This window comes from Gopherus evgoodei, chromosome 10, assembly GCF_007399415.2.
Source record: "Gopherus evgoodei ecotype Sinaloan lineage chromosome 10, rGopEvg1_v1.p, whole genome shotgun sequence".
Classification (NCBI taxonomy): domain Eukaryota; kingdom Metazoa; phylum Chordata; order Testudines; family Testudinidae; genus Gopherus; species Gopherus evgoodei.
This window is the reverse complement of record NC_044331.1, coordinates 73136639-73158945: the sequence shown is the minus strand read 5'-3', so window position 1 is coordinate 73158945 and position 22307 is coordinate 73136639. Positions and strand designations below refer to the sequence as shown.

The 22307-nt window shown below is 47.4% G+C and overlaps 1 protein-coding gene across 1 annotated transcript in view; it reads left to right on the top strand.

The window, feature by feature from the left end:
* Positions 1-7903: 7903 nt before the first annotated feature.
* Positions 7904-22307, top strand: part of ADAP1 (ArfGAP with dual PH domains 1) — a 103304-nt gene continuing 88900 nt past the window's right edge. Inside the window, exon 1 of the mRNA XM_030578739.1 lies at positions 7904-8313. Coding sequence (XP_030434599.1) covers positions 8229-8313 — 85 coding nt within the window. The 5' untranslated portion in view covers positions 7904-8228. The remainder of the gene's footprint in view (positions 8314-22307) is intronic.

The following is a 22307-nucleotide window of genomic DNA, read 5'->3' as shown; positions in this document are numbered from 1 at the left end:
TTTATATTTCTGTCACTCCACCTCTGTCCAGACAATCTGCAGCTGTCTCATCTAGATACAGTAGGTGTTTATGCCATCACACCTGTGAGTACCCACCTCAGTTTATCTCAGCCAGGAGTACCAATACACACATGGTTGCCATCGCTGGCTTAGGTAGTACTGGTCTATGTGCATAGACTATGACATTGTACCCTGGCATGCCTCCCTGTGGCTTCTGTTGAGAGTCAATGTGATATTATGCAGATGAGCTGAATTTGGTCTTCAGCTCAGTCCCTGCCTCCCTGAGAGTCTGGGAGCACTGCGGAGGCAGCAAGCATAGCTCAAGGGGAGTGCCTTGCTCCATGTAGAAGTGGACAGCATGGGAACAGTGTTGATCCACTCTAGACGGAGCTACATCCAGCCCGCCTTACCTGGAGAGATGTGTAGTGTGTGTATGGTATAAGAACCTATGTAGAACAGAATCCATGCAGGGCCTTTCCTTGGGGTAAATGGGGTGCTGGGGGAATCCCAGAGTTCATTCCCATTCCCTCAAAAAGAATCTGGAAAGGGATGAATGAATTTTGCCTGGAATCTCTGTCCCCAGCTTCTTGAATATTCACTTCAGGACAGTTGCAGGAGTAGCTGCTCCAGTGCCAGCTAACAGGGCTAATTTAAAGCAGAGAGGGTTCTGGATTGATGGCTTCATCTGAGCTGCCAGTGTGTGTAAGTGATAAGCAGGCTGATGTTGTTTGTTGTTGAATCCTAAGCTGGCTAATATTTTAAATCATTCTGGCACTAACAGGTTGGGCTGGCTGGTACGGCAAATCACTCAGTGGCACCACAAATGTGGGCTGACTGATACATTAAACCCACTGCTACAGTAATAACCTGGGCTGGCTGGTACATGGAATCAGGTTTGCACCTATAACCTGGGTTGGTTGGTTTACTAAAGCACTCTTGTAGAGGTCCCCTGGGCGGGCAGCTGATCTGAAGAATCCATGGGTACAAAGAGCCTGTCTCTCTCCTGCCATTTTCTAAGCTGGCTTGGATGACTTTTATAACCTTTTGTAGAACAGTTTATTTTTTGCACCTGTTTATTGTAGCACTGAAGAAGTTTGGCTGCAGGTTCTCATGATGTTGGCTTCATGCTCCCGCATGGCTTTGGCTGTGGAGCAGTGCTGCCCTCTCTTGCTAGAAGGCATCACTGAAAGCAAAAATATTTAACAAATATAATAATGGTACCGCAACTATTTCTGGTTATGTTGTCTGTTAGATGCCAAGTTACAAAGCCTTCCCAAAGCTATTCAGACCATTTTGCCCTAAGGTATGAAAAAGGGAGGATTGTTACAGCAACTTGGGACTTAGAGATTATTAATTTTTTTTTAATTGTGCTGAATATTTTCCACTAAACATTTTTTTTAGGGGAGTGGAAATTGAGGGGACCTTTGTCACCCTTCTCCAACTAGCTCTGCTTCTTTCCTCCTCCAAACAGCCTCTTTCCAGATAATGTTGTATCCACATCAATGCTACACAGTACTAGCATTTAGCCACAGAGGGCAACATGGTCTTATATGTGTGAATGGTTCTGACATTCCAACCAGCAGAGGGCATTGGTACAAAGCATGGTTGGAAGACAGACTGACACACATACCGCATTATTATAAAGTTTTGCTACCTTTCTCTTCTGTGGCCCGGTTTTTAAAGTCCTTTTTCTGGGATACTAGGGCCAGAAGTAGGGTAACCAGATGTCCCAATTTTATAGGGACAGTCCCGATTTTTGGGTCTTTTTCTTATATAGGCTCCTATTACCTCCCAACCCCCTGTCCTGATTTTTTAACATTTGCTGTCTGGTCTCTCTAGCCAGAAGTGACCTATTGCTACTTCCTTTTTCTCTCTGTCACAGAATGCTCCTGCCATCGTCTGTCTTGCAGGCAGCATTATCACTTCCATGTTCTATATCCTGCATCACTTACAGTAACCACCAGTTCCCCATCTGCATGCACCATTCAGCCGTTGGCATGCTTACTTTCACTTTCATCTCTGAAGGGCAGTGAGACATTGTGCCATGCAAACGGCTGGTTCAAATGTCTCAGAACTGTTCCCATAAGGATGTGCATTTGAACAGGAAGAGATTAAATTACTGGAATGGAGCAAAAGCAATTTCCCTGATAAGTGCTTGCCTTGTGTGCTGTACACTGTGGAACTTGTCCTCCTGCAGTCTCCTACTCGGAATGAATTGGTGATCGCCAGCACTGAGAAACCACTTCAGCTTTAGTTGAACAAGTTGATACACACTTAGGGTCTGTGTCTCCTCTCTCACTCCAACTCTCCCCTACTGGGCCAATTCTGCTCTCACTTTCATCGCTATACATCAGGAGTAACTCCGCTGAAGTTAGTGGATTAACAGTGGTATAAATGAGATCAGAATAAGGCCTACTGACTTCAGAAGAGTTACTCCTGGTTTCCCTGCTGTAAGTGAGAGCAGAACAGGGCTCATTGATAGGGCTGGATTCTCAGCTGGTATAAAACAGTGTAGCGCCATCAAACTGAATGGAGCTATGCCGTCTTACTCTAGCTGAGGATATGGCCCCTAGGTGTAATATTTCATACATACAAAACTGGTTCTGTTCACTAATGACAAGGGATCTGCACCACTATCTGAGTTTCATGTAGTGTGTTATATAGTTTATGTTACAAAGCAGAGGAATACAAATATACAAGTATCCCAGAGGCACCAAGTAACATAATCATCTCCTATTGTTCCCCTTGGCTCTGTTCAGATATCGAGCTAGTTGTGCACCAGCCAAGAAGAATCCACACTGTCACCTCCAGGTACTGATTTCCAACTGTAAGTGGATTATTTGGATGCAGCGGTACTAGCCAGAGCAGGGATACTGTAACAATTCATGTACTGTGGGTGCTGAAAGCCATTGAACCCAACTGCAAACCCTGTATATGGTGGAAACCACTTCAAGCCAGGGGGTGCGGCAGCACCTCCGGCACCCCTAGTTCCAGCACCAGTGGCCACTAAAGCAGAAAAGCAGCCGTGACCATTAACTTTCCCTTTTGTGATTTCCCCTTGAGCACTTTGTATGAATGAGATTCAAGACTCCAAACAGCATGAGGTGAAAATGGACATGACCCGGGTGCAGCTAGGGTCAGAGCTCATTGGCAGTTATGGTAACAGACTGAAAATGTGGGTTATGTGTCCAATGTATCTAGACAAACCTCCCAGAAGCATCAGAGAAATCAAGCTCTTTTCCTTCCTCCTCCCCACGACCAGTCTAAACCTTCCTGTTCTCTCACTCTTGCATGCACCAGTAGTCTGGTGAAGTCCTAGGTCTGCTTGTGCGACTGTTAGCTAACGGGAGGACGGGGCTCACAATCAGTCCAGGTCTCTCTGCTCATGGCGCTGTGCTTTTGAGAAGGACCGGGTGCTACTGGAATGCAGTGATGCTGAAATCATATAGGCCTTTAGCCTCCAAGCAGACCCATCTGGGTGGAGTCCTGGATTTACATGGATCCTCCCTGAATTTTGGTACAGGTGCAGGATCTGCCTGGGAAAGCCATTTGCAGAGGTGAGGCCAAAGATTGTTACTTTCCTACTTTATCACCCATGCCTAATTTTCCTTTGCACTTTCATAGCCTACTTCATCTTGGCAACACTTGATGTACATGAATCCATCCTTATGACTCCTCATGGGAGGGAGCTGAGGGTTCTTGTCCCTGTTCTATGAAGGGAGAGTTGCTCAAGGTTACTGGAGGGAGTCAGTGTCAGGGCTGGGATTAGAACTCAGGAATTCCCCAGCCTCTGTTCCACTCACTGCTGCAGTTCTCTCTGAAATGCATCCTTTGTCTATGGATGGAACTTAATAATCCAAGAAACAAGCATATTTTTAAAAGGGAAACCCCTGGGGTTTGGTCTGTGTAACAGGAAGACCACAGCGTAACTGTTATCAATTCAGTTAGCATTGGTGGGAGGAACTGCTTTTTATCCATCTGCTGATAAGGAAAAACGTAAGGGGGAGGGCTGCCTCTCTTCTGCTCATTGGGAAGCCAACGATGTCCTTTCCAGATGATATAATATTCCAGACAGTTTTGCTTGTATGCAGTTACTGTCTGCCTGAATTATGGATATTTCGGTTTGGCATTGCTGTACATGTATTTACTGTGAACTGTTTACTTGTGTAATGGAGTGAATACCTTTTAGAATCATGTACAGGCTTTCAGTTTAATACCTTTCTACTTGCATAGTCATGGTATTGATTTGGCCATTGCAGGATCGGGGCCTTAGAGACTCTCTCTCAGCTTCTTTGAGTTATTATTGCTAATATGTCCTCTTGGTTTCATGCAGGTGTAGCTCAGATTTCCCCTTTTGGGACAGCGGCTTTTGTAATTCCCAATAACAGACCAATGGAGTTTTATTTTGTAAAACAACTGCTCTCATCTCTTGCCAGTTGCAGCCTAGACAAGATTTTTATGGCCAGTAAAGCCTGAAAATAGAATTTCATAATAGAAGATGCTGACACAGCTGTAACTCTTTAACAGTGCAAATGGCTCCTCCATAATAAAAGGAAAGCAGCCAAAATCCCACTGAGGAAAGAGCCGATACTGGGGAGGAAAAGATGGCCTTTTTGGTAGTTTCGGTCAGATATTTTCAAAATATCACCAGAAGGAAGAGACTCCTTGGCAGACAGATTCCTACAAAACCTTCAGTGTTTCTCGGCTTGAGTGTAACTGCCACACCGGCTAGCATTTTCAAAGGTGCTTAGCTCCCACTGACTTCATCACAAGGGCTTGGAGCTCAGCACTTCTGAAGACCAGGCTCATATTAGCTGTTACTATTTAGCAATTAGAAAATATTTTCTGGGTTAAAAAGGTTTAAAATATTTTTTAATTAAATCTGACTACAAATGCTGATTGGCAATGGAAAGACAGAAACCATTGGTGTGAGGACAGCCTAGCACCACAGCTGGTCCCACCTCCAGTGGAGCTAGTGGGAGCTTTGTGGAGCTTGCTAAAGTACCCCAAGCTGGTCATGCTCTCTGGGCTGATCCAGCACCTGTTGAAGTCATTGGATAGGCTCCCACTGACTTCAGTGGGCATTGGAGCAGAACCATAAGCAGCATGATAGCAGGGCCTCTTCTTGTGTGTTTAGATCCCTCCCTGCCTTTAAAGGTCCCATCATTGTGACTCAGGTCAGTAGGTGATTGTGTCTTTGCTGTCATGGGCCCTGCCATGTGGAACTTGCTCCCCCACCCCCTCCAACAACCACAGATCATTCCTCCCCACTTCTGCTGTTTCTGCTTTCACATTCCTGTACGGCAAGCATAGCTGCTCTGAAATCCATGGCATGATGAAGCCAGATCCTCAGCTGCTGTTCATCAGCATAGCATTGTTGGCTTTCATGGAGCTATGCTGATTGACTAAGGTTCTGTAAATCAGGACTGCTAACTCAGCTGAAATCTATGGAGTTAACACAGTGTAAATCAGGAGTGACGCCGGATGGAGTTAGGCTTGTGTAAAGTTAGTGTAAGTGAAAGAGGATCAGGGTCTTTTATTCCCAAAGTATTGACTCCTTTTGTTCCTATAGTTCTGACTTCTCCACCTCCCATTCTCTTCTTATGCTGGTCCCCTTGTCCACTCTCCTCACATGCACTTTTTGTTCTCCTCATTTGAAGTTTGCAGTGGGATTTTTACTATAAAGTTTTTTTGCATTGTGACAAGGCATGCTCCACAAATTATATTATTAGATTTAAATAATGATGACTGCTCTCAATCAATCTTCCACCCCTACCATCCCCCTTTCCTTTATGAGAGGGCTTGTTCTGATCATCTGCAACAGTCCCCATTATATTTGATTTTATTACAAGATATAAATTTCTTTCTGCAGCCCTGGAACACAGAGTGCAGAGAGGAGAGCAGAATTGCCTAGCAACCAGGAGAACAAAAAATTAAGAGAATCAATAAGCCTGGATGGAAAGCTAAACAGGGACTTTAAAACAAAATCTTTTGTTGTTGTTGTTCCTCCTCTGGTAATGATTTGCAATATCTCAGCTGTAGCATGGAGAGGTCATTATGTGCAATAGATGCTTCTGGGGGCAGAAAGGGCCGAGGGACTGGTCTGCATCAAAATTAAAGAATAGATGAAAACCCAGCAACCGGATACGGACTTGCATAATGCCCTCATCCTGCAAACACGCATATGAGTAATTCCACTGACTTTAATGGAACTATTCATGTATGCAAGTGTTTGCAGGCACGGGGCCAAGAGTCTACCTCAGGGCCAGTTCTGTTCTCATTTACACTTGTATAAATCCACAGTAATTCCACTGAAGTCAGTGGTTGTACTCCAGATTTACACCAATATAACTGGAAAAAGAATTTGGCTCTGAGTTTTAAGGAGGTGACAGGCTGTTTGACAGACAAGTGGGGGGCCCAATTCTGTAGATAGTCCAGATAAAATCTGTAGTAGGATTACTTCACAGGAGTCAGAGCTGCAGGACTGGACCTTAGGTGAGCATGATAGCCAGGTTTTTCAAAGCTAGATAGAAAAAGCAACCTGTAATGTACAGAGGGTTGCTTCATTATATGATTTTTTTAAAAGATCAGAAATTAATGCAGTTAAACTTAGTATATATCAGTAAAAATGGTAAAATAATTTAGGAAAATATTTTTCAGATTAAGGAGAAGTCCCATTGAAATCAAAGGCATTACTTACAGAAGTGAAGTTACACATGTGATTAAGTGATTGAAGGATCAGGGTCATAACTTGGATTTAGTGATGATTTTCTGTTGGGTTATTTGATCCGTGATCCTGAAAACATTTGCATACATGCTTAACTTTGGATGGAAGTCAAATCAATGGGATTCCTCATCGTACAGTCAGACAGATAAGTAAGCCTTTGCACGATGAAAGCTTTGATTTTTCTTTTTAAGGGGATGGGGTGTAATTGAACAAGTGGATTCAAAAATTATTCTGGCACAGTAATTTCTAGGTGATGTATGATCTCGATGCAATTGACTAACAGTTGGGGAGGAAGGATGAGCCAGTATTTAGCATGTTCACCTAGGATGTGGGAGACCTAGCTTCAGTTTGCTGCTGGACCACAGACTTACTGAGGGACCTTGGATAAGTCTGTTAGGGCCCAGCTCCCCATCAATACAGTGGGGATTATAGCACTTCCCTACCTCACGGGGTGTTGTGGGGATAAATATGTAAAAATTGGAAGGTACTCAGGTGCTAAGATGATGAAGAGATTTGCAAAGTGCTTTGAGACCCTTGCAAGGAAAGTGCTATTGAAATAAATCAGCTTTTTTTTTTTCATTTGAATTTTATCAATAAAGAAGGGGGAAAAGCAGGAGGGTCAGGGGAAAAGTGTGGACATCAGTCAAGTTGTTTTTTTACTGAGAGGGGTATATATTTTAATTTTACTAAACAAAAATACACTCAATGATCAACATCAAACAAAAATAAAGAAAACCCAAAATATCAACTCCCAAAACATCGGCTAAAATAAACACAAAAGAAGGCCCTGCTCATACTTAACTTTATGCACTGTGAGTCTTCCCCCTTGGTTTCATGCAAACTAAGGCCTCAGCCTTGCAAATGGATCTATCCAGGTCCCTCTGGGCACCCAGGCAGCGCTTCATTGCAATCAGAAAAGTGCCAGACAGATTCATGTCACCGAGGGCCCCAGCCTGCAAACACTTGGGCAGGGGCTTAAGCTGTGGTCTCAGTGAAGCCAATGGGGCTACTCGTCTCTGCAGGCTCGGGGTTAAAAGGTGGGAAGAAGGTTTTGTCCTGTCCTCCCCGCAGCGCGCCGCTCTCACGCCCAGGGGGTCCCGCGGGGCCCGGCTGCAGGAGGGAGGATTCGCCACTGGGGGTCGCGGGTGAACCAGGCTGGCCAGGAGAGGGCCAGGCTCGGGGCTCCTGCGAAAGGCAGCGCGTTCCCCGCCGCGGCGGGAGGAATGCGGAACCAGCCCCGTGCAAAGAGCTGCGGCTGCTGCTGCTGCTGCCCGGGCTGGAGGCTGCTCAGAGCCCAGTGAGGAGGATGGGGAAGCGGGAGCCCTAAGCGCCCTGCTGCCGCCCAGGGGGTCCGCCTTGCCCGTCTGAGCCGGGGCCAGATGAAGCAGCCCCCGGCGGCGAGCTAGCCTCTCCAGCGCCCCCAGCCCAGCCCCATGAAGCTCATCTAGCGGAGGAGGAGGAGAGAAGCCGGAGCCGAGCCCTTCTCACTCGCACCGTCCCCATGGCGAAGGAGAAGCCCAGGAAGGCTTTGCAGGAGCTGCTCCAGAGACCAGGCAACCAGCTGTGCGCGGACTGCTCCGCACCTGGTAAGGGCGGGGGACCGCGGGCTGGAACGAGCGAGCTCCCCAGCCGCTGCCCGGGCTGGGGGAGCGGCGTGGCTGGGGCAGGCACCGAGGGAGCAGGAGCCCTCGGCGGCCGCCGCCCTGTGGGGACCGGGCTGCACCTGCCGCCCGGGCAGGGCGGGGTCCCGTCCAAGTTTGCCTGGGCTAGGTGGCCGCCCCGCTCGGGGAGAGCCAGGCGGGCTGGGCGCCCTGCTGCGGCGAGCTCAGCTGCCAGCCTGCAGCGGGCGCAGTGCTTGCCCCTAGCCGGGCTATTGCAAAACTGCGGGCTCTGGAGAAAGAGGAAACCGGCCGCTGGGCTCTCTGGAAGGGGACCGCGTGAGCAGGGTCCGAGCCCACCCTCGGCCGGGGGTTCCCAGCCCCCATTGGCGAGGCAGGGCAAGAGGAAGGTCTTCCGGTTGCTCAGCTGGGGGAGGTGATGAAGGCGATGCCCCAGGGGACAGTTTGAGGGGGGGGCGACCCAGGAGAGGGGTGAGCCCCCGATCCGGCAGCTGGCCGGCCAAGCTGTGCTCTAGACCCTGGTGGGGTGCCAGGGAAGAGGGTGTCCTGGAGTCCCAGCAAGGAGAGCTGGGGTACCTAGCCCCCCCCAGCTCTCTGGGGCTGCCTTATGAATGCTGATGTCATCCCCGGCTACTTCAGCCGGTTTGTGTGTGAGAGCTGCAGTGCAGATCGAGCCCTACGCTCAGATGACAATGACACTTTGCCAGGGTGGGCAGGCAGGGGTGAGGTTTGCAGGTGTAGGGCTGGGCGATCTAGGCCGTGTCAGGCTGGGGGCTCTGCCTCCTTGCTCCTGTTGTTATTCCCTCCCTGCAAACTGTGTGGGGCTTTTGTTGCCAAGTAGCCAAGGTTCCCTTTCTCAGGGAATCAACAGACCTGGTGCTCCCAGTGCCTGGCTGTGCCACTTCTTGCCAGCCAACCTTTGACCACCACCACACAGGTGTTTGCTGTAGACATCGCCCTTTTCTTCATGCTTCATAACTATACATGATAAAATGTCAGTTGTGCTCATTGCTGGGGGTGGAGGAGGGGATGGCGAGGGAGATTCTGAGCCAGACACACACCCTTCCTTGTCCTTTGAATGGAGAAGTCACTGGAGGCTGAGCCTGGTGGTTTGAATACCTAGGGGAAAGTCCTGCAGAGTTTAATAGAAAATAACCTTCCGGGGGAGAGTGACAGAGAATGATACCCTCTTGCAGAAATTGGTAGATTGACTTTAAAATATTAAACCTGCAGAAGGGCTATTTTAAGCTATTGTCAACGTCCTAAGGTTTTAGGACGTTGACAGAATGTTATTACCTTTCTGTAGCATCTCATTGATTTCCACCTTGTTAAATATTGGTAGGATCTAGGATGGATCATTAACCGTGGATTTGTGTCACTCATCTGCATTGAAGCTAAACTGGGATCCCCTAAAGATACTTTCAATCACATTGTACCTGGCTAGTGATGCCTAAGAACTGCTACTACTCTGTGTGTGTGGCTTTGCTGGCTGGTAGAACTCCACCTAGTCACTCCCACCTCTTGCAGTATAACCTTATTAACCCACTTCTTAGGCATCTTGCTGTACATAGCTTGGCTCTGATTGTAGTAGGAGTCTCCCTAAAAACCTTCCTGAAGGAGAATTTTCAGGCTGGGACTGTTCAGATGGATAGCATAACTGTTAAGGGGGGAGTAATGCAAAGCCCACCCAACAACATAGGGAGTAGTTACCCAGTATCATCATGATTAAGATGAAACTATGGCTCAATAAAATAGCTTATGTTGTGGTTAGGTTATTAGGGACTTCGAAGGTGGGTTTTAAAGCTATCAAGCCACAGTCTGCTGTTGGTCACACCTGGGTGCAGAGATGTGCTCAGTGGTATCGCATCTTGTAACATAGGAGAAATTTGGGTCACTGTCTTGTGATGCAAGATGTATTATTATTGTAATTCAGTTCCTTTTCAATGTGGTCTAACATAACCTTAACAGGCCGGTTTTCTCCTGCATTGTACCCCTGCTCTACAGTCCCATTTCCTCATTGACCCTTCCACTTTAGTTTTTTTAACCATGCACAGTAACTCTACTGAAGTATATGCTTCAGACTGGGGTTCAGTGGTGGTAAACCGACATGCCTGTGCATGTTATGGGTTATTTAGGACAATTAAAGGTGAGACACACACACACACACACACACACACACACACACACACACACACACACACACACACACACACACACACACACACACACACACACACACACACACACACACACACACACAGTGTGAATGTGTATTACATATCAAATCAGTGGACCAAATCTGGTTATTTGCATTGGGGTAAAGGAGAGTAGGATATAGGGCAGTGCTTTCCAATCTAGGCAAGGAGCAGTGATGGGAACAGTTACATGACCCTTGACTTGCATTGCCCTATGCTACATCCTGCCACATGCAGGTTAAATAGCAGGCGGTGTATTTCCCTGATCCTGCAGTGGCTCCCAATAGAGCCAGTCATGTTTACAGGGCTGCAGGGGCAGGCATATCAGCTCAAGTTTCCCTTCTCATCCTGTCTCATTTAGCTCAGGCATGAGGCCACATGTAGTCTACAGCAGTGGTTTTCAACCTGTGGTCCACGGACCCCTGGGGCCACAGACTATGTCTGAGATTTCCATAGGGGTCTGCATCTCCATCTGAAATCTTTTTTAGGGTTCTGCAAATGAAAAATGGTTGAAAACCACTAGCTGAAAATCCACAGAATCAATGGAGAGTAACCTTCCTTTTAGTGAGAGAACTGGGCGGGGACGGGGGAGAGAACACACACACAACAAAATAGAAATAGGAAAGGAAAACAATAAAGAAAACAAGATGAGAATGGGAGAAGAGAGGAGAGAAAAGAAACAGAAGACAGGAAGGCTGGTGCCAATTGGCAGATGGTGCAAGGGGACGGAGAGAATAGGCATTCAGCTGCCAGTCCAGTGCAATCAGGGATCTGGTGAAACTAAAGGCTGATATTCTCTAGCATGGAGTGTGCATGTGTCTCTAACAAGGGAGAATTCATGAGCTAGTGAGAATCGGCTCCAAGATGCAGCCATTTAGCTAAGAGATTCTAACAATAGGGTAAATAATAGAGCTGTTTGGAAAAACAAAACAAAATAGCTACTGTTTTCAAATTTTTTTCATTTCATTTGTGTAGAAAGCAGCTCACTTCTCGCTCTTTGAAATTTCCTGCAGAATCAAATCTTTTTTTAGAAATCGTGATTGTTTTTTAAAGTTACATTTTTGTCAATTTTAGAAAAACTCTCCCTTATCATTGATTATTTTTGTTGCGGTAATGCCCCAGAGCCTCAGTCATGGATCAGGACCCCATGGTGCTAGGTGCTGTAGAAACTCTGAACAAAGAGATGGCTCCTGCTCTAAAGAGCCTGCAATCTAACCTCTCCTAGTGGCTAAGCTGTGCAACCTAATGGCGCAGTGAAAAAAACAGTCCCCAGAATTGTAAATGAGCGTACAAAAGTAATCTGAAATAAGCACCCTTCCCTCCAGGATGTATTGGCAACTTGGTCCTCCTGGTCCATGTGCTCCCCCTGCCCTCCCCTGACCACTTAGGTTAACTGCCCCTCCCAAGCCTTATGGAGACCAAAACCAAAGTGAAGACCAAATACCCAAGATTGGAAAACAAACTAACAGGCTAATTTTTTTCATTTGCAGTTTTTATTGAGTGTTTTTTTTTAAAAACGTTTTAGTAAAAACCTAATTGTGGGGGTTTTCTTTTGGTGTGTGTGTGCGTGCACTCGCAAAAGTTCATTTTTGCAGAAAAAAGTAATTTTTGATTATAAGTGCTTTCTGTCCAAGAATTCCAACCTGCTATAGCAAACAATGAGAGTGCACGTTATCCAAGTCTTTGAGACTGAATTACAATGCATAAACCATTGTAATAAAACCGTTATTCGGAACACACAGCCCTGGATATCACATGCTGGAGGACTCTTTGTTGGATTGTGTGTCTCACCTGGTGGAAGCCAGGTTGCAGCAAGTCTGTTTCACTGGACCAAGGTGTTTGTCATCCGGGAAGGCGGAGTGCGGTGTGCAGTCTGATGGCACAGTGAATAATCTCTCCTGGTGGCTGGCGTGCACTGTCTCCCAACATGTTAGAATGTTTTTTTTCCTTTAAGACTAAAGCGGCAGCACTTTAGCGTTGCAAATGTAAACTAGCCCTAATATGGCAATTCAATTGGTTTTAAACCATTCTTTGTCTCCAGCAGTATCTTTCTGCACATGGGAGATGATGGTTGTCTGGGGCCATAGCAAGGCTTTGCATGTTTCTCTTCATATTCCATTCTTATCTGGTTTAGGGTTGCATTTCCGCTGGTTCAAAATCTTTTTACGTTATCAGGGAGGAAGAAACATGGACCTGCAGGCAAAAGTGCAAATGCCTCTGGAGTGATGCTACGGCTTAGAGCTTGTCAAGCGCATTTTTATGGGCTCTAACCCATTCATTGTTAATTTTCTCTTATGCGCTCTCATCTTTCCCATTTGACTGGAACGATTGAAATAAATGGGTAACTTCCACTTAAATATATACGAATTTCATCTAATTCTAGCAGGATTTGTGATAATGGGAAGGAAGACCAACAGAAATGATAGTGGGGTGGGACCATGTTGTTATAGGGCCTGGTGCTGGGCACTCAGTTCCCATTGGAGTTGAGGGTATTTAGTACCTTGCTGAACTATGCCACCCAGAACAGCCTGAGGGTTGAGGAGAGCGCTTACAGCAGGAGCCATTACAACCATAGCTCCCACATACCCAGGAACTGGGGCATCTTCCTGGGCTTAAATTGTTGCTCCAGTTAGGCAGAGCCATTTAATGCAATAAACACATGACATAAGGTTGACAAGAGGAAAATGTAAAGAAGTGCAAGAAACCCCTTGCCTTGTTTTGGGAGGAGGATGGCATTGAAAGAGGTGGGCTGGGGGGGGGTGGTTAAGATCAATCAGAAGGATGGGTAAGGAGCTAGCGGGCAGAGGCGGAGAGGAAAGTGTTCCCATTGCATCTGTGTTTTGCTTTAGACCATCTCTGCAGGGAGAAGGGCTTTTTGAACTACAAGAATGCTTCATGTTGCAGGGGTTTGACTGTCCACCCCAATTTCATAACTCGCTAAGCTTGCAGCACTGCTGTGATCTGCAGATAACAAGCCGAGGGGGGCACTCAGGCCCGAGCGCTGGATGCAAAGGGTTTGGCATATTTGTAAACATGTCTGGGTAAAAGCTCCGCTGACAGGGAGTGGTTGTCTGCAGTGTGCATCCTCATGTGTAAAGAGAAAAGCCCCTTTCTACAACCCCAGCATTTTCTCCTAAAGTACAGTAGCCTGGAGAAGCAACAAAATCCTGACTCTGCACACAAATGTCTTCTGATTCTGGTATTAAATCAACCCTCTCCTGCAGCCCAACCGCCTTCCCCAGCCCGGAGTCCCCTCCTGCACCCAAACTCTCTCCTGGAGCCTGCACCCCCCCCAACACCCTGCCTCAGCCCTCTCCTGTACCCCAAACCCCACATCCCCCACCCCAGAGCCCACAACCCCAGCTGGAGCCCTCACCCCCTGACCCCAACTCCCTGCTCCAGCCCAGAGCCCTCTCCCACACTCCAAACCCCTCATCCCTGGTTCCAACCCAGTGCTCGCATGCCCAGCCAAAGCTCTCACCCCCGTCCTGCATCCCTGCCCCAGCTTGGTGAAAGTGAGTGACGGCGGGGGAGAGTGAGTGATGGAGGGAGTGGGGCTGGAATGAGTGGGGGCGGAGCCTCAGAGAAGGGGCGGGGCAGGAGTGTTTGGTTTTGTGTGATTAGAAAGTTGGCAACCCTATCCCCAAGACATTTGTCTTGATCAGGCTAGCAACAATAATATAATGTGTTGGGTCTTTTTAAAGGCTGAGAAAATGTGTCACTGCTTGTTACTTGAGGCTTTGGGGTTCATGTATAACTCATGCTAAGAGGGTGAGAGTCTGTGTTCCCATCTTGTGGCTGTTCCACATGGGTTTGGGTCTGCTGCTGGTCCCAGCTAACGGAGTTAGTTCTTTAGCCGAAGTGGCAAAGGCTTATGCTTTCAGTTCGGAAGGTCTTATTCAAACTCCGCTTATGGGTACAGGTGCAGTTGGTTATATAACCACCGTATTCCTGTTAACTTCCATCCCATCCCTGTTTCTTCCCTCTCTCCTCCTTCAAGTTTGATAAATTGTGTCTTGAGTCTTATGAGAGAACCAGGAAATCTGTGAGATTTTTTTTTACGTGATTATTATTTCTTGAAGGACAGTTATGTATGTGTTTTAGTAATGATTGGCTAAAGGGTGTTTTATGCACGGTTTTCTTTTGGGATGTGACAGAGGTCGGGGCTGGGGGAAGTTAATTTCTGACTCCACTCTGAATTTCCCATATCTCCTGGGTCCTTCTCTAGCCCTTATCTTCATTTTCTGTACTTTCAAAGATGAATGAAGCATAAAAATGCCATCTGAATATCTTGCTCCTAGGCTTAGTTTGTAAAGATAGGCATGATAACAGCAGATCTGTAATTTTAAAACCAGTATAGTCGATCAGTAAACACCATAATTATCTGTAGTGTTTTGCAGTGGAAGTAGTCAGAAACTGGCATCTGTTTGTACTGTAGCAACGATACTTAAAGACCAGTGGCTTATTGCATTTGGGGCGGTGTGTTCTATTTAATATTCCCCTATCAATGTTGTTTTCCATGTTAAGGGAACAAAGCCATTTTGTTGGAACTTAGGAATGCCTGGAGGTTCTCTTTTATCAGGTTTTACTGCTATTTACTAAAGGGAGAAGCTTGATGATTATTGTTTTTTTAATAGCGGTCATGATGATGGTAAAACTAACAGCAAGAACTGATTCAGTCAAACTTTATCTTGGGCAGACATAAAGCTGCAATAAATCAAAATGAATGGAGCAAAAAATGCATGTGAGTGACAGTATTTGTTACTGGCTCAAAAGAGGCATGGCCCATAAGTCTTCTGAGACACAATTATTTTCGAACTACCTAGATTTACATTAGGCAGCCTGTGCAATTGCGGTTTAACTACGGGGCACTTAAAAAGAACCTTCTCTTTCAAAGCATGAATTTAGTCAATGTGGTTAACTACAACTTGCTGCATAACTTCTTTACTTCGTTGGTGTCTCGTCTTTAAAACAGCTTCATGAAAGCGTGCGGAACTCACCCCTGCGGCGCCTCCTGTTGGTCGTCTCAGGGAATTAGCTCTCCAGCCTCCGGAGCGCCCTCTGCAGGTTGGTGTCCCACTGCCGCTTGGCCCCCTTGTCCCTCCCAGGACTTGAGTGCCCCATTATCTGGGATGCTGCCCCTGGCAGCACACCCCTCGGTCTCAGGGTCTCCCCTCCCTGGGGAACCCCCACCCCCACCTCACCTCAGTCATAGGCTACTGCCAGTCACCAACTAGCCCCCACTCCATGGGGCAGATTGCAGTATAAGCCACTCATCACAGGCAAAGGGGTTTTGGACCTGCTGCCTTTCTCTGCAACCCAGTACCTCTATGGGGCCTTGGACAAGGCCCTGCAGCCTGGGGAGTTGCCAGCCTGGAGCTCACCAGCCCCTCGGGCCTTTCCGCAGCCCTGCCTTGCTCTAGGTACCCTGAGCTTCCCAGCAACCAGGCCCCACCCCGAAGGCAGAGAGAGAGACTGTCTGCTCCTTGGTCCACTGCCCTCTTATAAGGGCCAGCTGCGGCCTGACTGGGGCGTGGCCCAGCTGTGGCTACTTCCCCAATCAGCCCAGCCTAAGGCTCCTAGCCCTCTCCAAGGGCTGGCTTTTAACCCCTTTCAGGCTGGGCGTGGGTGACCACCTTGCTACACTTCAGCTTCATGAGTGTAGTCATTTGCTTGGTCACATCAAATCCTGTGTCTGAAATCTGATCGTGGTCCATCAAGACAGCCAACTGCTGGGGTGAAACCTGTGATGACCCCAAGGTCTGGGCATGTTTTAGGTTGCTGTATGTCTGAGCTGAGAATTTTTCAACATCTGTTACCCTGGGGAGTAGTAATGAAGACAGTGAGGCTCTGAATGGTAGTTGTTGTTATAGCTTCCTTCATCCAAAAGTAGAGCAAAGCACATTACAGAATAATAGATGCAGAGCTGGGGACCAAACCTATAAACTGCAGGGAACTCTCTGACTCCAATGAGAGTTCCCTGTATACTCCTCCCCCCCCCCCGCTGGCTTCTCTCTGCCTCCTGGCCGGACCCCAGTGCACCTCCGGCTCTGGGCAGTCTCTGCTTCCCACCACCTGTGGGGCCCCACCTGTTTCCCTAGCTGAACTGCCAGGGACTGGTGCAGAAGCCTGGCCAGTCTCAATCAGTTGGCGGGGGGTGGAGGGGTGGCACAGTGTGCCAGTTTGTAAATAGTGCCCTCACACTGGGCTGGGTGGGGCAGGGCCACCCCTGCCATATCATGCCCTGGTTGGCTCCTTGCTCCGCCCCTCCCACCATGCCGTGCTCCACGGGGGCCCATAAATATGTTTGGCGCCAGGTCCACAAAAGGTTAATTCAGCCCTGCTATGCAGTAGCAGAGGCAAGAGGGGGAAAAAGAGAAGCAGCTGGGGAGGGGGAGACCAGGGAGTAATTGGAGGATGGAGAGGACTGGAGAAATCAGTAGCAGATTATAGAGTTTCGAGGGCCAGTTCCTCTTGCGGAGCAGTCAGTCCTGGAGAATTTTAATTCTCCACAGTTCTTTTCTGTCCTGGCTTAGGTTGGCGGGAATTAATTTTACTCTTGACACATTCTGAGCTATGCTCCTTTCCACTCATCCCGCTGGCACCAAAAACAATCACCAAGTTATGCTGTGAGAGGCCAGTAGCTGTCGGTGTTCAGCAAAACAGACATCAATGCACATCTCCCCATTTGCCCCCCCACCCTCCTCCTCATTGAGATTCTGTGTTTAGAAGCAGCTAAAATATTTGAAAACCAGAAGAGCAATAAACAGAAAGTCACTGCTAACACACAGCACTGTTAGGGATAGCTGTCCAGCATTAAAAATGAGTCCCTGTGCCTTGTTGCTGACAGGTCCGATAAGCAGAGTGAAATATGCAGCTCTTTCATCATGCTATAGAAAAAGTTAACTTGCTCTGCTGCAGTTTGATGGGACTTGAGTTTGGAGCAACACAGCCTCCATTGTAGGTTAGAGCTGAACAGACAAGGTTGAAAGGAAGGTGGCAGAAAGAAAGATAGCTACAGCAGGCGAAGGCTTTATCGGGTAAACTGGTACAGTTACTCCAAATGATTGGGTCTTCCCTCCTCTCACACTTTCGCCACCATCTGTTCTTCGGAAATAGAAATGGACTGTAAGGCTCTGGAAAACGTGGTTCCTGCTAATGGCCCAAATTCTGGATCCTTAATCAAGAAAAGCTGCCACCGAATTCAGTAGGGGGTTTTGTTTGATTAAGGACGACAGAATTTGGTTCAAAGAACTGATTATTTGCATAGGGTAGTGTCTAGAGGTCCCAACTGAGCCTGGAACCCTGTTGTGCTTGATGGTGTACTAGAATACGGTAAGGGACAGTCCCTGCCCACAAGAACTCATACTCCAAATAGACCAGACAAAGGGTGAGAAAGAGGTAGGGTGAGAAAGAGGTAGTGTAACCCTCCTCATTTTACAGGTGGGGAGCTGAGGCACAGAGATATTAAGGACCGGATTCTGAGCTGGTGTAAATCATTGTGGCTGAGTTATGCTAATTGAGCATCAAGCCATATGGGGACTTGACCGAGGCAGAGCTGGATACTGAAACCTGATCTCCTGTGTCTCTAGTGCCCAACAGTTCTCAAACTGGCAGTCGTGAGGTTATTATGTGGGGAATTGTGAGCTGTCAGCCTCCACCCCAACCGCTGCTTTGCCTCCAGCATTTAGAATGGTGTTACAGATTAAAACCACTTTTTTTATATTTAAGGGTGGTCGCACTCAGAGGCTTGCTGTGTGCAAGGGGTCACAGATACAAAAGATTGAGAACCCTTAACCTGAGAAGCGATCCCATCTCGAATATGGATTTTATTCCATTGATCTGCGATACTCTGTCCTTCCTTTTGTGTCCCACATTGCATCAATGGCAAGTTGCAAGTTTTGAGCTTGAACTAGTGGATGGAGTAAAATGTGACATCTCCCATCGCTATAAAACATTTTAACAGAGCTTTTCCAGAAAGACTTTTGAAAGCTTGCACCTAGATAGTTCAGACAATGTAAAAAAATCCTCCTAAATATTCCTGCGCGTTTAAGATAACATTTGTTTGTAAAGAGACAAACCTGGTATTTTTTTAATCTCTTCTGACAAAATTCACACAGTCTGATGTGCACTTTGGTAGAAATTGTGCTGAAATAGGCACTGCTTTGATCTGATCTCATTACTCTGAGAAATCTTAAAGCACAATAACATCATTGCAGAATTGCTTTACTGAGACTATGGTGCCAACCATCACTTGAGTCAGCCTCTGACAGGTTTATTCTTGTGGTTAAACACATGCTTTGCTGCCAGTGATGTTTATATTTGAGTCTCCTTCATGTGTTTGTGAAAGAAAATCAGTTAACTGCACTTTCTGCACATCTTGGATGTGCAAGAGCCTAGCCAGGCCCCAAAGGGCCTTGGTTCAAAGAATAGATTAGGGGTGCCCTTCCCAATTCCAAAATCTAAAATTTTGCTTTCATTTACCAACTTGGAAAATCAGAACATATCCATCTTTTCCACAAATCCATGAACACAATATCTAGACTGTTTCTATACATTTTTGCAGCTGTCTACACACACAAACATTCTATTTACATATTTATATAAAATTTAACTAAAATTGTTGTTTTCTAGTTTTTGGGTTGAGAACTATATCAAGCTTTTCTATCTTAAAGAGTAACTTGCAAAATAACCATCAGGAAATTCAAAACATAAGGCTTCTGTGGCAACATTAACTCAGCCATGTGGCACATTCGTAGCAATTTATATTCCTTTCTCACTCTTTAGTATATATTTTATAACACCTTTTTTTGTCAAAGCTATACAGTCGCAGGTAACGTTGTTGTAATGCTTATAAAGATGAAAGTGAAAAAGGATTAAATGTTTCTTTGCTTCTAACACCATTTTAGAGTAAGACTGAAAGAATTTTAAACATCTAGTTTATTTCTCCACACTAAAGCATATTGAAATGGAAAGAATAAAAAAAAGCCAAATAATACATTCAACAAAGCAAAAGTAAAGGATATTGGAGAGTCTGTGAATAGCCCCATGTGGAACAAATGGGGAAAATTGGGGAGCTCATCACCACAGATTTATGAGTTTGCCAGATAGACAATGGCAAAATGGGAGGAATAATGTCTATTTTTATTGGAATTTTTGAAGTTTAGCGTTTATAAGTGCTACTTCCTCCCTCGGATATTAGTTTTGGTTAAAAATTGCTAGTGGAGTATTTAAACATTGTTACTATATAACAGGGCTTGGCAACCTTTCATAAGTGGTGTGCCGAGTCTTCATTTATTCACTCTAATTTAAGGTTTCGTGTGCCAGTGATACATTTTAACATTTTTAGAAGGTCTCTTTCTGTAAGCCTATAATATATAACTAAACTGTTGTTGTATGTAAAGTAAATAAGGTTTTAAAAATGTTTAAGAAGCTTCATTTAAAATTAAATTAAAATGCAGAGCCCCCGTGACTGGTGGCCAGGTCCCGGGCAGTGTGAGTGCCACTGAAGATCATCTCACATGCCGCCTTCGGCACGTGTGCCATAGGTTGCCTACCCCTGCTATATAAGGTTTTTGTTCTCTGGGTTACAGGTTAGCTTGATGATAAAACTGTGTCAACCATGTAAAATTGCTTAAAAGCTCGTATGAAAAACTCTTAAGCGCACTCCAGATTTTTTAAGAGCCTCTCTACCGAGAGAGAATATTTATTAACAAATTGATATAGTTCTTTATAATAACTACACACAAAACCCTCAAGAGGCCAAAAAAGGGTTTAGAAGAGTTTGTCGAAAGGACTTTCCTGTAGTTTCACTTTTTGTTTTGTCACATGTGTAAGCGGGGGAATGGTCCCACTATTGTGGGGAACTTTCCTGGCTTATACACTACCCCAGTGAAGTGAGCTAGAGAAAGGATCTGAATCCCTGCTCCTACTTCCTTTATCCAGAGCCCTGCCTGACCTCAAGCAGGGCCGGCTTTAGGAAGTGTGGGGCCCAATTCGAACAGTTTTGAGAGGGCCCCTGCAGGGATGACTTAAAAAAAACCAAAAACCACATGTTAAAAAACACATGGGGCTTGTACTCACCGGGTGGTGCTCTGAGTCTTCGGTGGCACTTCGGCGGTGGGTCCTTCACTCGCTCCAGGTCTTCAGCAGCACTGAAGGACCCCCCACTGAAATGCCACCGAAGACCCAGAGCAAGCGAAGGACCCGCCGCCGAAGTGCTGCTGAAGACCCGAAGTACCTCCAGGTTAGTAAAAAGATGCCTCTAGCCAGGAAAGGGATTCTCACTGGACGTGGGGCCCTCTTAGGCGCGGGGCCCGATTTGGGGGAATTGGTGGAATAGGCCTAAAGCCGGCCCTGACCTCAAGGGCTCCCCTTCCACTCCCCTGTGTGGCAGAGTCCTTGTAACTCCAACAAGGCTGGGCCCAGGATTCCTGGGGGCTCAACCCCCAATCCTGCTGTGGTCACCTAGGAGAGGGGCTAGGGTGTCCCCACTCCGGGGTGCTCTCTCAGTACTGGATGCTCCCCAGACCCACTGAGCATTATATACAATTAAAAGCAAATACAATTTATTAAACAGCAATCAATAAAAAAACAAGGAAAAAATGGGAAAGGTTAAAGGAAAACACATAACCCTGTCCTGTGGCATGGGGACATCACAACTGGCGTCTCTGGAATGTAAGGGAAGTTCAGTCTGTTCCTCACAAGTCCCAGGCCCCTTCTCAAGCCCTGGCAGTGCTGCAGGGATGCTGTGGGTCGGACACTTGCTCTGATGGTGGCCACATGCTCTCAGGCTCTAGATGGCAGGACCCTTCTTCCTAGCATCGCCCCCGCCCCATCGGGGTTATGATCCCCCTCCAGTTCTGGCCTGCAGGGCTTCTTGGCTGGGGCGTCTCCCTGCGCTGGGCCTGTTGCCCAGGGTCCCCCTCGCTCTCCCTAGCTGCTCACTGCACCCAGCTCCGGACTGCTCCAGCCCCAGCTCCGGACTGCTCCAGCCCCAGCTCCAGACTGCCTCAGCACAGCTGCTGCTGCTCTGCCGTCAGCCCCCCAGGCTGCTTCTCTGGCCCCTCTGGCTCTGGCTGCTACAGCTCTCAGGGGCGGCTCCAGACCCCAGCACGCCAAGTGCGTGCTTGGGGCGGCAAGCCGCGGGGGGGGGGGGGGGACACTCTGCTGGTTGCCGCTAGGGCGGCAGGCAGGCAGCCTTCGGTGGCATGCCTGCGGAGGGTCTGCTGGTCCCGCGGCTTTGGTGGACCTCCCGCAGGCGTGCCTGCGGAGAGTCCACTGCTCCCGTGGCTCCACCGAAGCCGCGGGAGCAGCGGACCCTCTGCGGGCACGCCTGCGGGAGGTCAGTCGGAGCCGCGGGACCGGCGATTGGCAGAGCGCCCCCCGCAGCATGACGCCACGCTTGGGGCGGCGAAATGGCTAGAGCCGCCCCTGACAGCTCTGCTCTGTGGGCTGCTTCTGTGACTCTGCTCCCAGAACTGATCTGCTTCCTGGGCTGCTTTTCTGGCCCCTCTGGATCTGGCAGGGCTCTGCTCCCCAGCTCAGCTTGGGTCCCTGCTCTCTCCTTAGCTTGACCCCACTCTGTCTGACCCAGGCAGTTCCAGCTAGGGTGACCAGACAGCAAGTGTGAAAAATCGAGATGGGGTGGGTGGGTAATAGGAGCTTATATAAGACAAAGACTCCAAAATCGGGACTGTCCCTATAAAATCGGGACATCTGGTCAACCTAATTCCAGCTCACACGGAGAGTGGGACCCCCCCTGGC